Source organism: Rhinichthys klamathensis, unplaced genomic scaffold (assembly GCF_029890125.1).
Source record: "Rhinichthys klamathensis goyatoka isolate OS25496 unplaced genomic scaffold, OSU_Roscu_1.1 h1tg000909l_1, whole genome shotgun sequence".
Taxonomy (NCBI): Eukaryota; Metazoa; Chordata; class Actinopteri; order Cypriniformes; family Leuciscidae; genus Rhinichthys; species Rhinichthys klamathensis.
In genome coordinates this window covers 286270-298928 of record NW_026607254.1, presented here as the reverse complement: position 1 = coordinate 298928, position 12659 = coordinate 286270, and the positions used below count along the sequence as shown (strand labels likewise).

Genomic DNA, 12659 nt, shown 5'->3' with positions numbered 1-12659 from the left:
CAAACAGGTGTGTATACAGTACACAAATAAATACAAACACATACGTTGTAAACACATGCTCCTCACAGGTGCATCTGCTACACCAACATAAATCACTATAATCACACACGTGTGTTTTGCACACCCCCTGAAGTGTGATACCTTATCCTCCAAGCTAATTTTCACCTTCAGCATCAGTCGTGCAACTGCTTATACTCCATTTATCAAGCAGCAGCACAATCTGTACCAGCTAATTCTCCAGCACGCAAGCAAACGGAAGCCCAGCGGTGCTACGACTGCTCCGTCTGATCCTGTTTGGCTCAAATATCAGTTGTTCTTGCCCTTTTTTTTAAAAGAAAAACGTCGATATCTGCGAGTGTAAAAGTGTTTTAACTCCCCAATGACCCTGGAATTGGTAGAGAACTGGAATTGTACGAAAATGTTAACCGTTCACATTCTTAAAACAGTTAATGGTTGCCTGAAATTATTTGAGTTGCACTATGAGTTGCAACTCATACTAGTCAGGATTTCGATTAATCCCAATGACTCTTTTGAATCAGTTCACCAAAAAGATTCGTACACTGATTTGTATTTTTTGGGGATGTCTTTGTAATCTTTATACAACAGTTCAAAAAAATGTAGAGCATAACAGAGGTGTTCCTGAATAAATAATCAGTGTTCACCCAAAAATGTAAATTCTGTCATTAATTACTCACCCTCATGTTATGCACTTCATAACACAAATGAAGATATTTTTAATCAAATCTGAGCCAGTTCTGTACTCTCCATCCAATTGACTCCATCCTGCTTGACGCGAGAGAAGGAACCTCATTGGTTCTTGCTGAAGCTCAAACGTGATGCGTAACACGAGAATGAACCTCATTGGTTCTTGCTGAAGCTCAAACGTGATGCGTAACACCTGAGAATGAACCTCATTGGTTCTTGCTGAAGCTCAAACGTGATGCGTAACACGAGAATGAACCTCATTGGTTCTCGCACGTCAAGTGAACATGCTTGAGCTTCCGTTTTCCACGACTGATGTGTGAGTTGATGAATGTTTATATGTAAATAAAAGCCTAAATTAAATCTGTTCATCATATAAGTGATCAAGTGATCGAGTCTTCAGAAAATTCGGACTAAACCGTTCAATTCATATGGATTAGTTTTACGATCTCTTTATGAACTTTTTGAAGCGTCAAAGTGGTAGTTGTGTAGCTGTCAATGGAGGGACAGAAATCTCTCAGAATTCATAAAAAAGATCTTCATTTTTGTTACGAAGATGAACGAAAGTCTTACGGGTTTGGAACGACATGAGGGTGAATAATTAATGACAGAATTTACATGTTTGGGTGAACTATCCCTTTAAATGATTCAATGAATCACTTATAAAAACAGTGGCTGCGTCCGAAATCATCCATCATATGCACACTTCAGAATCCCACCGGAAGTAGTAAGTCATTCTAGTACTTTATGTCTTTGTGAATTCTGACATACTACTTTTGTCACTTACTGTTTTACTGGGGTTTTTTTTAACCTAGGCTACTATATAGTAGGGAAGTATGTGATTTCGGATGCAGCCATTTTTTGGCTGAATGAATCAGTGTTTTTGAACAAATTGGTTTAAACAATGATTCAAATCCCACATGAATTAATGGTTCAAGTCCCAGTGCTGTTAGGCCGAGCTTGAGAGCGTTTTGGCAGCGCAGCGTTTTTTCAGTTGAGACGCTTCGTTGCTATGATACAGAATATCCGCAGCACAGTTTACTTATAACTGATTTCGCAGATAATTTGTTTCATACTAAAAAATATATTTTTCATCCATTTTGTTCGGTTTGCTCTGCTGGATGATGTCGTTGTACAGAAAGAATGTTGTGACAGTTGGTCGGTGTGGGGTTAGCCCCGCCCCTCCTCCACTGTGATTGGACGGCTGGGTAAAAAGTGACAGTGATGAGCGCTGCGTTTTACCCAAAGTTGAACATTCTTCAACTCTCGGCGACCTGTAAAAACGGCGAGCTCTCAGTGTGAAAAAAACGCTCAGGGCCTCGTTACGCTCATGGGGTTCTAAAAACGTGGTGCTCCCATTGAAAACAATTGAAAACATACGCCATACGCCAGACGCGTGGAAAAACGCTTTGGTGGACACACGGCCTTAGAAATGCACATCAGCGCTCCTGGAAAGCCGCTCTGCCAATCAGATTACAGAGACGTACTATTAACAAACTATTATTCATTTATATTTGAAAAATGCAAATCTACAAATTTATCATGTCTACAAATAATTAAAAAAACACTGATTAGTTCACAAACAAAGCATCGCTAGGAACTCAAATGATAAAAAAATAATAGTATTCACTTCCCACAGGCCATTTAAGTAGAGCCAGGTTTTCCAGTGCATCAGGCAAGACGACGCCATGAATTTTGCAATGCCGTCTGGCCACTGTCCAAACACATAATGGACCATAAAGCTTCAAGATTAGACACAACTATCCTGATCCTCCAAGTACAGTAGACAAGCCGCACCTTCAGTAAAACTCTGTCTAATGCCTGTTCCTAAAGCATGCTATTCACAGAAGCTTTTTAGTCCTTCTTCATCATATGTCCTGTGATATGTCATTTGCATTCAGTGATGAAAATAACTTTCCTTAACCTCTTTGACTCAATGTTATATTCGAATAGAATTGTGCTCTACCATTATATTAAGCCAGCTAAACTAGTTTCCAACTCATTCTTTCTTCTCACCTTTAAAGCGCAGTGCATTGGCTAGGATCATGGCTCCAGGTTTGGTCTCGAGCGCTTGTTCCAGAGCTGCTGTCTCTTCCCCATCCATCCCATTTTTAGCCCAGGACTGGAGCATCTCCATGTCAGTCTCTTTCTGTGCATCCTCCAGGGCCACATGCTGCAACCCAAAGTGGGTCTGGAGCTTCTCCAGAAAGCTCTTCTCCAGTTCAGGGGCTTGTTTGGAAAACAGTGCGGAGGAACTGTGCAATGTGTAGCTGGTTCCATTAGCTTCACGCACAGATTTCAGCGCCCTGGTCAAAGCTTCTCCAACCGCTTTCTCATTTTTGGTGATCCTCAGGAGATCATGAAACTGGGCTACTGTGGATCCATTAGCTCCACCTCCTAGAGCCAGCAGAGAGTTGGCCAACAGAAGCGGGGAGATGATGGGGTTGGTCTTGGAAGCGTCGATGCGGATCGACCTGTACAGCTGCAGTCCCAGGCTCCAGGTGGGGTGATGTAAGCTGGAGATTTCTGGCTGAGGCGAGTCTTGAACTTTGGGTTCCTGTGGAGTAGATGACCAGACGCTCTGTAGAGCCAACAGTAGTAGAGACAGGAGAGGGACAGGAGACATGGGCAGCATTGCAGGTCTGGAGAGAAAGCGAAAGAGAAGAAAACATAAAAATATTATTCTACAAATGTTAAGTATCTTAGGGGCCATTCACACAGATTGCATTTTCTATTCCATGGCGCTACTTTTCCATTGTTTTTCAATGTAAATACGCTAGACAGACGTATTTGACGTCATAACACTGCACTCAAGTTTTAAGTAATTCAACTTTTTAAAAAACTGAGTTTTTTTCCCCCTATCCAATGCCCAAGTTCTGCGAAAATAAAATATCATGCTGTGTGAAGGGCCTGTGAATTCAAACTGATCTCATTTACTTAAAACATGTTCATAATTCAATTCATAATTCCCCAACACCACCACCACACACACACACACACACACACACCAAACACTTCATTCTGGTATAACGACCACTTTTCAGTCTAATCAATTTTCTACGCCCAAAAAAAAAATTTCTCTCTCTCTCATTTCACAAATGCAAGATTATATTAAAGTCCTGAATCCCAAGGATGGATTATGGTCCTGTGAGGCCCCAGGGCACCAGTTTTTTGGAGACCCCCCAAAATTCATTGATTTTAATTATATTACTGGCAAACATTCAAACAGTGTTTGACTATCTATATAAATTTACATTTGCAGTGCCTTGCTTCTGGATGAGTCAGAAACCTCAGCTCAAGGGCCCGTGGCCCAGGCCATAATCCACCTCATAGATAGAACAACAATATTCTAAAAGGAAAAATTAAATAATTATCATTATTTATTGCCTTAAAAAAAATAATGTGGTTATCAGAGTTTGCTCCAAAATACCATAGTGACCACAGTACAATAAAATAAATTAATGAGATATACGTTCTGAAACCTTCTGAATGAGATTCATTTTAAATGTATTATAGTGTTGCAGTAGTAGCAACTGCTAAACGTGGTTTCTGTGGTGATTTTATACGACTGTCCCTCTAATCCCGACTTCCAATTCATTTTCCAGACAGTTGCATTGCTGACAGGGCATTAAATAGTAACCAGGCATCCTCCTCACGACCCATGCATCTCTAAAATCAACGTTAAAATCCTCTTAAAACCATGAACCGAACAGAGTCCTGCGGAAATTTCGCTTTATATCCGAGAGATCACAGAAAAGACCGAGTAAACAAACCAGTTAAACAACAGCAGACGTCGGAGGATATTATACAGGCGGAACAGTAAGATGTTGATTTTTGCGCTTGCTTTGCGAGAGCAGCTGTTCCGTCTGCTCGGAGAACTGAGGGGCAAAAACACAAAGTGAAAAAGTTCCTTGTTTGCTTGTACCGTTAATTAATTAAAGCTTCCTTCTTTCCTCCGGCTTCTTCTGCGGGTTTGAGCTGAAAGGAACTGACAGGGCAGGTTCAGACGTGACAGAGGAGGGTCTTTACACAGTTTGCTCACTTTTCTACTATGCTCTCTCGAGTCAATCCGGGTACTTTTCAGCTTTCCAGAAATCGTTCATTCCATAAGCCTCCTTTTCTAGCAGATACCTAAATAAGGCATTCTTGTTTACCTAGACATTTTTGTCTATCAGTGTTGTTACACACGATAGAAAGCGTCAGAGCGCATTATTTTTGTGAGTGTTTTGACCTTCAAACTTGACAAAAAGCTGTTTTTTAACGCAACTGGTTGGTTCCCTCAGCTGTACCTCGAGGAAAGCACGCAGTTACAAAAGTGACCGAAAGGGGGCGCGCGCGGACTACTCTGCCCCGGCCCAACATAAGGTCGACTTGTCCTGTAATAGTGTGTCATGTATCCACCCGCGAAAGCATTAAACACACTCCTCTTCCTCCTGATTTACATTTCGAGCTCCCGGTTTTTGGATTTCGCTTGTGACATTTTCCAACACTCTCATAGGAAGCTTAATTAAAAAAAAAAACAGCTGAGGTAAAGTTCAAGATTAGTCAAGTTGAACTGCAAATTGATCAATGAGCAGATAGCACAAGCAGACAGAATCAATTGATGTTTAGATACTCAGAGGCGGTGGAAAAGGAGGATCAGGCCTGGGGACAGACTCTCAGATCACGGCAAACACGCCGCACCACTAAACAGCCTGCTGGGACATGACAGTACATAGACTATGCCAATTACTTCTCTAATCCACATCACACTCTCAGATAGTCGTCTACAAAGCACACGCTAGCGAATACACAAGTGCACTCTCAGTGCTTCTGTGTGGCTGTCACACACACACACACCGTAGCGTGCACTCATAGGTTGTGATGGCTAATTAGACATACATGCTGTACATATGCTATTTGAATCTAAAGCTGTCAGAGGCCTCATAGTGCATTCACCCCCGACGTGCGCATGCTGATGTAAATACGCCCCTCCTTCACACACACGTGCACTAGCGGTAATGATGACTAATGTGTGACTGGTCATGGCTGCTTGCTTTATGTGGAGGATAGGTGTAACTGGATACGTCTTAAGCATCTCTGTGGGAGCTGCTGCCTTAAGGACACTGGCAGAACATCACGGTCATTGGAGCCTGTAATTAGTTGCTCTCTCATACTGGTCTACAATCACCCCCTCCCTGTTTTCAAATCAAAACCTTAGCGGTTATAAGAGTCGCAGTTAAACAGATCAGGTTATCACAGTCAGGCGAGACTATAATGAGCAGGTTTCACAGATACAGTGGCCCAGGTGATCCATCTACCGCGGATGCTTCGCACCTAAACGAGTCCCCGGGGAAACTTCCCAAATCCCTGTACACCTTGTGGGAGATTTGCATCTTCCCGGGGTGTCACCTTTCACCGGTGCGACACCTTTGCTACTCTTATATCCAGCCTTTGACCTCCTAGACGCACCTTCACACCCTTAATGTTCATTTCACCCCTATAGTTGTAGCAATGCGTGGCTTTCCGTTGATGATTCAAATGCATCGCAGGATCTTATTTCCACTTAGCAGGTCATCCACGTACACAGATTTTCTACATTAGCCTCAAAGTAGGTTTGTGGGTTAAATGTTTGGCCTCGGGGCATGACTACACTGGATTAGAACATCTAAAAGGGAATGTATAGCTTGTTTATGATGATTTGTTTAGGAAGATCTCATATTCTGAGGCATGAAATGAAAACGTTCACTCGAGGAGTGACCTGAACAGTTTTGACTAAACAAGGGATGCACCAATAAGGAGATTTTGGCAAATACAATAAACCAATAATTATTTTCATGTTATGGCCAATAACCAACAAATGGCTGAGAGTATAGAACTGTAATTTTCCTCAAAGTGTAAAAAAAAAAAAAAAACAATTCTAAGAAAGATTTGTTCATTTAAAAATAAATCATTACAAACTAAAATCAAAGCCACAATTAAATTTAGGGATCAGAACTTTATAATCTACAGTAAGAGAAAAGAATATTCATTTTGAGATTTGCATTACATTTAACAGGTAGTTAATTAGTAGGGTTTTCAAGATTTACTTTTGATGGCAAAGGTATTCTAAATGTAAAACTAGAGGAAATGAGCAGGCACAAATATAAAATACGGGCTAATATTCTTTAATATTATATAAAAAATACTCTAATGTTGGCAGATAATTGATACGGTAGCATTGTGGCGGGGAGTTTTCCACAGGCAAGCACCACTAACACTTTCTTCAGAATGTGTAAAAACTCTATTTACCTTATTATATGCCTCCCTAAAGGGCACAAATTTGCTTCAAATATGTTGGACGTCTTAATAGTGCCAGAGACAATATACAGAAATAACTGACGTTTACCATTCAGCTTAATTGATTTTCCTCATGGATGCTGTCTTGTAAAACATACAGAGTCCCGAATTCACAGTTCATCTTCTCTTCCAGCCTCTTCTGGACACCTTTAAGGCAGAGTATTGGTGTCCATCCAGTCTCATAACCCGCAAAACGCTCTGCCAGCGACAGGAGACGAGAGGCAGGGCGAATGACATTTACGGTACAATAGGCCCCTGATTTACTTTCCGTACGAGTCTGTAGACAGTAAAGCTCTCTCTCTCTCACACACACACACATACACACCTTTACTGCAGGGTCTTTTATGTGTTGGAGCCATTTCAGGACAAACAGTGAGGTTGGGCTCCGCCAGTTCATCATCATCATCATCCCTGACCCGTGGGTCCCGCCGGTCCCGTTTCACGCTTAGTCTCCCATATATGCTGGTTTCAGAGCAGTCGCTCTCACATGCATTCAAATTCCCATCATAATGAGAGCTTCTGGAATACCGCTCTGAGATCAGCGGTAAAAGAGAAGATCTGTCAACACCCCGTTGAGCTAGTTTGGATCCGAGTGCGTTGAGTGACGGACCTATGGCGCGTTTCCCAGTGCTTTTAATCCATGATGACTCTATGGGTCTGACCCGTAGCAGCAAGTAGGCCTGAAAAGAACATAAACATGTATTTCCTCCGTCTCTCCCTTTCTTTCTCACTCTCTCATTCATACAAATACTCACCCAAGGGTGTATAGTCTACAGGAGCGGAGGTCTGGATAGCTAAAAGAGCACAAACACACACAGACGCAGTTGGGGGGGAAACATGTTCACAATTGTCAGAAATCAGAGCGCCATCTGTTCTCTGTCTCAGATGTTTCCAGGCAGAGGCTCGAGGATTTTCCTGCGAGACGAAGCAAACCGGGCGGCCGACCCTCAGGGCGATCCCGAGTCAAGAACAAGGGTGTCGGGTGAAGGGAGCAGATGACAGAGGTGGTGTTTTTCTGTAACGCCGTCTGGTTAAAGCACACATAGGCAGAGAAATATACATAACCCATGCATGACATATTATTTTTTTTAAACTGAAACGGTTCAACATTTAAACAAAATATGTATAAAAAGGTGCATTTATTTTCATCATATTTAATGCACAAATTTTCAATTTTTCCATAATGTTATGCAAACATAAGTCAAAAATCAAAAACCGCAAAGATGTCCCGGCACAAAGATGCACAACGCTATTCTATAGTAGAAATTTGTTTCTACCAGGCACAGAATAATAATAAAAAAAAAATTTTTATCTCACAATTCTGACTTTTTTTTTTGCAATTGCGAGTTTATACCTCCGAATTCTGACTTTATATGATGTAGAGGCCTCAGAAACCCATGTACCTATCAAACATGCATGTGGGTTAGGGGCCATTGTGCAGCGATTTAGAGCAACAAAGTGACCTGAAATCATTCATTTTTAATAAGAGATGGGAAAGGTTGGTGAAGGCAAAGCTGAACACAATTCAACTTTATGCAAATGACCAGTGATGTGATGCAGCCAATGGGAGTGCAGAAAGTGATCCATCACCTGATACAGTAACCATAATCAAAATGGTATACATACAAATAAACAACAAAACCATAGCTTATATATATTATCAATCCATACCCGCGTGATGACTCCAACCTTCAACCAGATGGAACTGGATAATATTCCAATAATATCCAATCCAATCTGACCTGTAATGCTGCCTGTATAATAATAATCATACACTGTTCGTTCGTTGGCCAGTGAACTGGCCCCCCGACTGAGCCTGGTTTCTCCCAAGGTTTTTTCTCCATTTTGTCACCTGATGGAGGAGATTTGGTTCCTCGCCACTGTCACCTTTTTCCCGCCATTGGCTTTTGCTTGCTTAGTTGGGGACATTTAATTTAATATTCAACAATATTATTGATCTGCCTGCATTGACACTATTATATGAGAACTGAACTGAGCTGGACGATGACTTTACGGTTTTCTCCAAAACGGCAATATATATAAATGAACTAAATTAATAACTTTCTAAAAACAAAAAATCACTGAACTTACTTAAGCTGGACTGTGATGCCATTTTCTTCTGGAAACAAACTTTGTTGCATTATTTTCCTGTTATCTCTGTAAAGCTGCTTTAAAACAATCTGTGTTGTAAAACGCGCTATATAAATACAGGTGACTTGACTTGACTATGGACAAGTTTACTAATTTAGCACATTTCCACATCGTTCCAAACCTGTATGACTTGCTCTCTTCTGCTGAACACAAAAGAAGATATTTTGAAGAATGTTGCTAACTAAACAGTTTCAATTCCCATGCACTGACTTCCACTGTATGAACAAAAAATACAATGGAAGTCAGTGCGAACCGAAATTCTCAGCATTCTTCAAAATATCTTCTATTGTGTTCAGCAGTGGAAAAAAATGCATACAGGTTTTGATTGAATTGAGTCAATGATGATGACAGAATTTTCATTTTTGGTAGGGACTGTTTCTTAAATATCAAACGAGTAATTTACTCATTTTGAAGATCCAGTAGTCCAACAAATGAGGTTCATGTTCCATATGCACACATTATCTTAAAAAAAATGACACATTCTAGAAAAAAAGTTAATACAGTAAAATGAAAAATAACTTCTCAACTATTAGTCATGTAGATGTTTAAGTGTGCTGAATAAATTCCTGGACAAATGACATCAGGCCTATTAGCACTGACCTTTGACCTTTACTCTGACCAGCGCATACCGAGATAGCAAAACATTCACTAGGTGCACACTTACGAATCTTGGCAGATGCACTTCATCACCCATCAAGCATTTCATTAATACTACACACAACCTTCACATAACGCTTTTTCATTGAGGAGCATTTGTATGGGGACACACAGCTATTAGCATACATAAGGGTCATCCTCGACCTGCTCCATGCCGGATGCGAACCGGGGTCTCCGGCGTGGGAGGCGGGTGTGCTAATAAGGATGCTAAAGCCTCTAGCGTCAGTCGCTAGCACCTCTTGAGGCCAGGGGAGTGAGGTTTACACACACAACTCTTACTGGCCCCAAATATTCTGGCACCAAATATCGATATATTAATGAATCAAATCTCATTGAAAGTGTTTAATTTACTTAAAATACGGACTGAAAAACTTGCTGTGCTGTTTTCTAACAGTTTGAACTTGAATAAAGAGAGAAAACCCGCACTTAACCTTTTCCCTGGCATTTTGTTTTTTATAGTTAGACAGATATCGTGATGTATCATTATAGGATTGTCTAGCAATACATTGATTATCGCAGAATTGCTGTATCGTGATATTATCGGTCTCGTGATCCATGTATCGTATCATATCGTGAGGTACCCTGCGATTCCCACCCCTACTCCTCACTCCCACCCGGGTCACGGCACCAAATGTAACCGGTCCAACTCGACCTGCTCCCAGCGGGATTCAAACCCGGGTCTCTGGCGTGTGAGGCGCACGCGCTAACAAGGACGCTAAAGACCTCAGCCAACATGGGCGCACAGAAACAAGCTGCGAAGTCTCTGAACAGTCTGAGCTAACTCAGACATGATCACATACACATGCTGGTTTAAACAGGCACACCTTCCCAGACAGATGGACAGACACGCACACAGACTTTCTTCAGTTCTCACACTTTCTTGAACACACATGGTGATTTGCTCAAACAGATACACTCAGATACTGTTTTCCTCTCTCTCTCTCTCACTCACTCTATCAACAGAAGCGAGGTTAACTGGAGCAGTTAATTGCTCAGAGTGAGTCAGCGATGAGTGGAGTGTTTGGAAGTGGCACACACTCCTGTGCTGACAGCTGTCTTTATATAAACTGAACACTGCTCAACCCAGAGCGGCTTTCCATCCCAAAAAACCCGACCGGCACGGTTCTGCAACGCGTCTTAGATCAGCGGGGAACGGAACAGACGCCGGAGTGCCTCCCCCTCGCTCTTTCTCTCCTTCCCCCCTGCATCCTTTCTTCACATTGTCCTGCTGTGTTTCCATCTCCCTCTCTCTCTCTCAGAGTCTCTCTCTTTCTCCTCCTCCCTGCTCGGCTGCTGCCAGGAGCCCAGCTGGCACTGTCATGTCTGATAGCCTGGAACAGACTGGGCGTGCGGGGCGGGGCGGGAGGGGGGGTGATTTGACGACGCTGAAACGGCTACAGCACAATGCATTATGCATTACAGGAGTGTGTGTGCATGCGTGTTTCCCTGATGCGATAGGAGCACGTTCGTTTTGGCTTGTTGTGAAAAGCGTATGGTGATTTGGTGCTCAGGAAACATTTCTTCTTATTATCAATGTTGAAAACAATTGTGCTAGTTCATATATTTGTAGGGATGTAACGATTCACTCGCAACCGGTTGAAAATCGATAAAAATGTGTGACGATTCAAGTCGGTTGAAATGTTAAACGAATCGCGATACACGTTTTAAACAGCAGGGCGCGTTTACTATAGCCTACTGTGAAGTTGTGAACCTCGCTTTACAATAGCACAATAGCAGCGAGCACACACTGGCGTGAAGCTAGCGAGTGTTTTCACTTCATTCATGGAACTTGATCTTGTGTGAGCCAAGCTCAACTTCCATAGGAATGAACTGAAAACGCTCGGTTTGCTCCGCTCGCGCCGCACCAGTGTGTGCCATAGACTGGTGTGCACGTGCCGTCAAACAGTAGACATGGCTTTGGCGACGGCAAGCGTAGATGTTGACGTTGACTCATTCAAATCGGAGGTGTGGCGGCATTTTGACTTTCCGTAGACTAATAATAATCACCACCGTGAGTAACACCAGTCACCTCCGTTTTCATGTAAAAGTCATTAATACTACAATTGCGAGAGCCACGGAGATCACAAGGTGCATCAGTGTTTCCGTGGCAACCAGGTGTTGTATTTATTTTACTATCTCTTTCTCTAAATGTGTTTTTTTTTTACTCTTACTAGTGTAATGATACAAATTATAACAAAATTAGAATCTTGCCTTTATTACAATGTAAAACCCCTGTCAATCTGGTACTACTAATTTTACACAGTCTTTTACATAGTGTGCGAAGGTACCAGTGTCCAGCCTCTTGACCAAACAGACAGAAAGACTGAGTTGAAACAACCTTGAAGGGAATTTTTTTAATGTAGTTTTATTATTTGACAAATATATTTTAAATTAAAAAGAAATGTGCAGCATTTTGTCTGAGAAATAATAAAACGGACACTTTTGTCTTAAATCGCATTTGTTAAAAAAATCGTGAGAAAATCGTATCGTGAAACCAGTATCGTGAATCGTATCGCATCGTGAGATGAGTGAATCGTTACATCCCTATATATTTGCGGAAATCGTGAAACTTTATTAAGAAACTAATACTTTTCTTCTGCAAGGACGCATTCAATTCGCCTTTGGCTAAGCCACACCCTAGAATGTAGATTGACCAATCACAGCGCAGCCAAGAACGAGCTCCCACAGTGGTCCGACACTTTTTCACAGCGCTCCATTGACTTTAACACAGGTGTCTCATATTTTTGGTCTCGGCCGGCTATTACCGTCGTAGTTTTATCAAAAATATGGTTAAACGTTGTGCCTGGGGCATTTGTAACACAGATACGCGT

At 41.8% G+C, this 12659-nt stretch overlaps 1 protein-coding gene across 6 annotated transcripts in view; it reads right to left on the bottom strand.

Moving 5' to 3' along the window:
• Positions 1-8049, bottom strand: part of serpinh2 (serine (or cysteine) peptidase inhibitor, clade H, member 2) — a 42641-nt gene extending 34592 nt beyond the window's left edge. For 4 of the 6 annotated variants that reach the window (XR_008805939.1, XR_008805940.1, XM_056244096.1 and 1 more), the window contains exons 1-2: positions 4628-4755; positions 2719-3344 (exon numbers count right to left, since the gene is read on the bottom strand). Coding sequence is in view for 4 of the 6 variants with exons in the window: in XM_056244096.1 (XP_056100071.1) it covers positions 2719-3337 (619 nt within the window). In the remaining 2 variants the exon portion in view is untranslated. Of the gene's footprint in view, positions 1-2718; positions 3345-4475; positions 4581-4627; positions 4756-7345; positions 7701-7775 lie in introns of those variants that run through there. The other 2 variants (XM_056244097.1, XM_056244098.1) reach the window with 2 other exon arrangements.
• Between the last annotated feature and the right edge of the window lie 4610 nt (positions 8050-12659).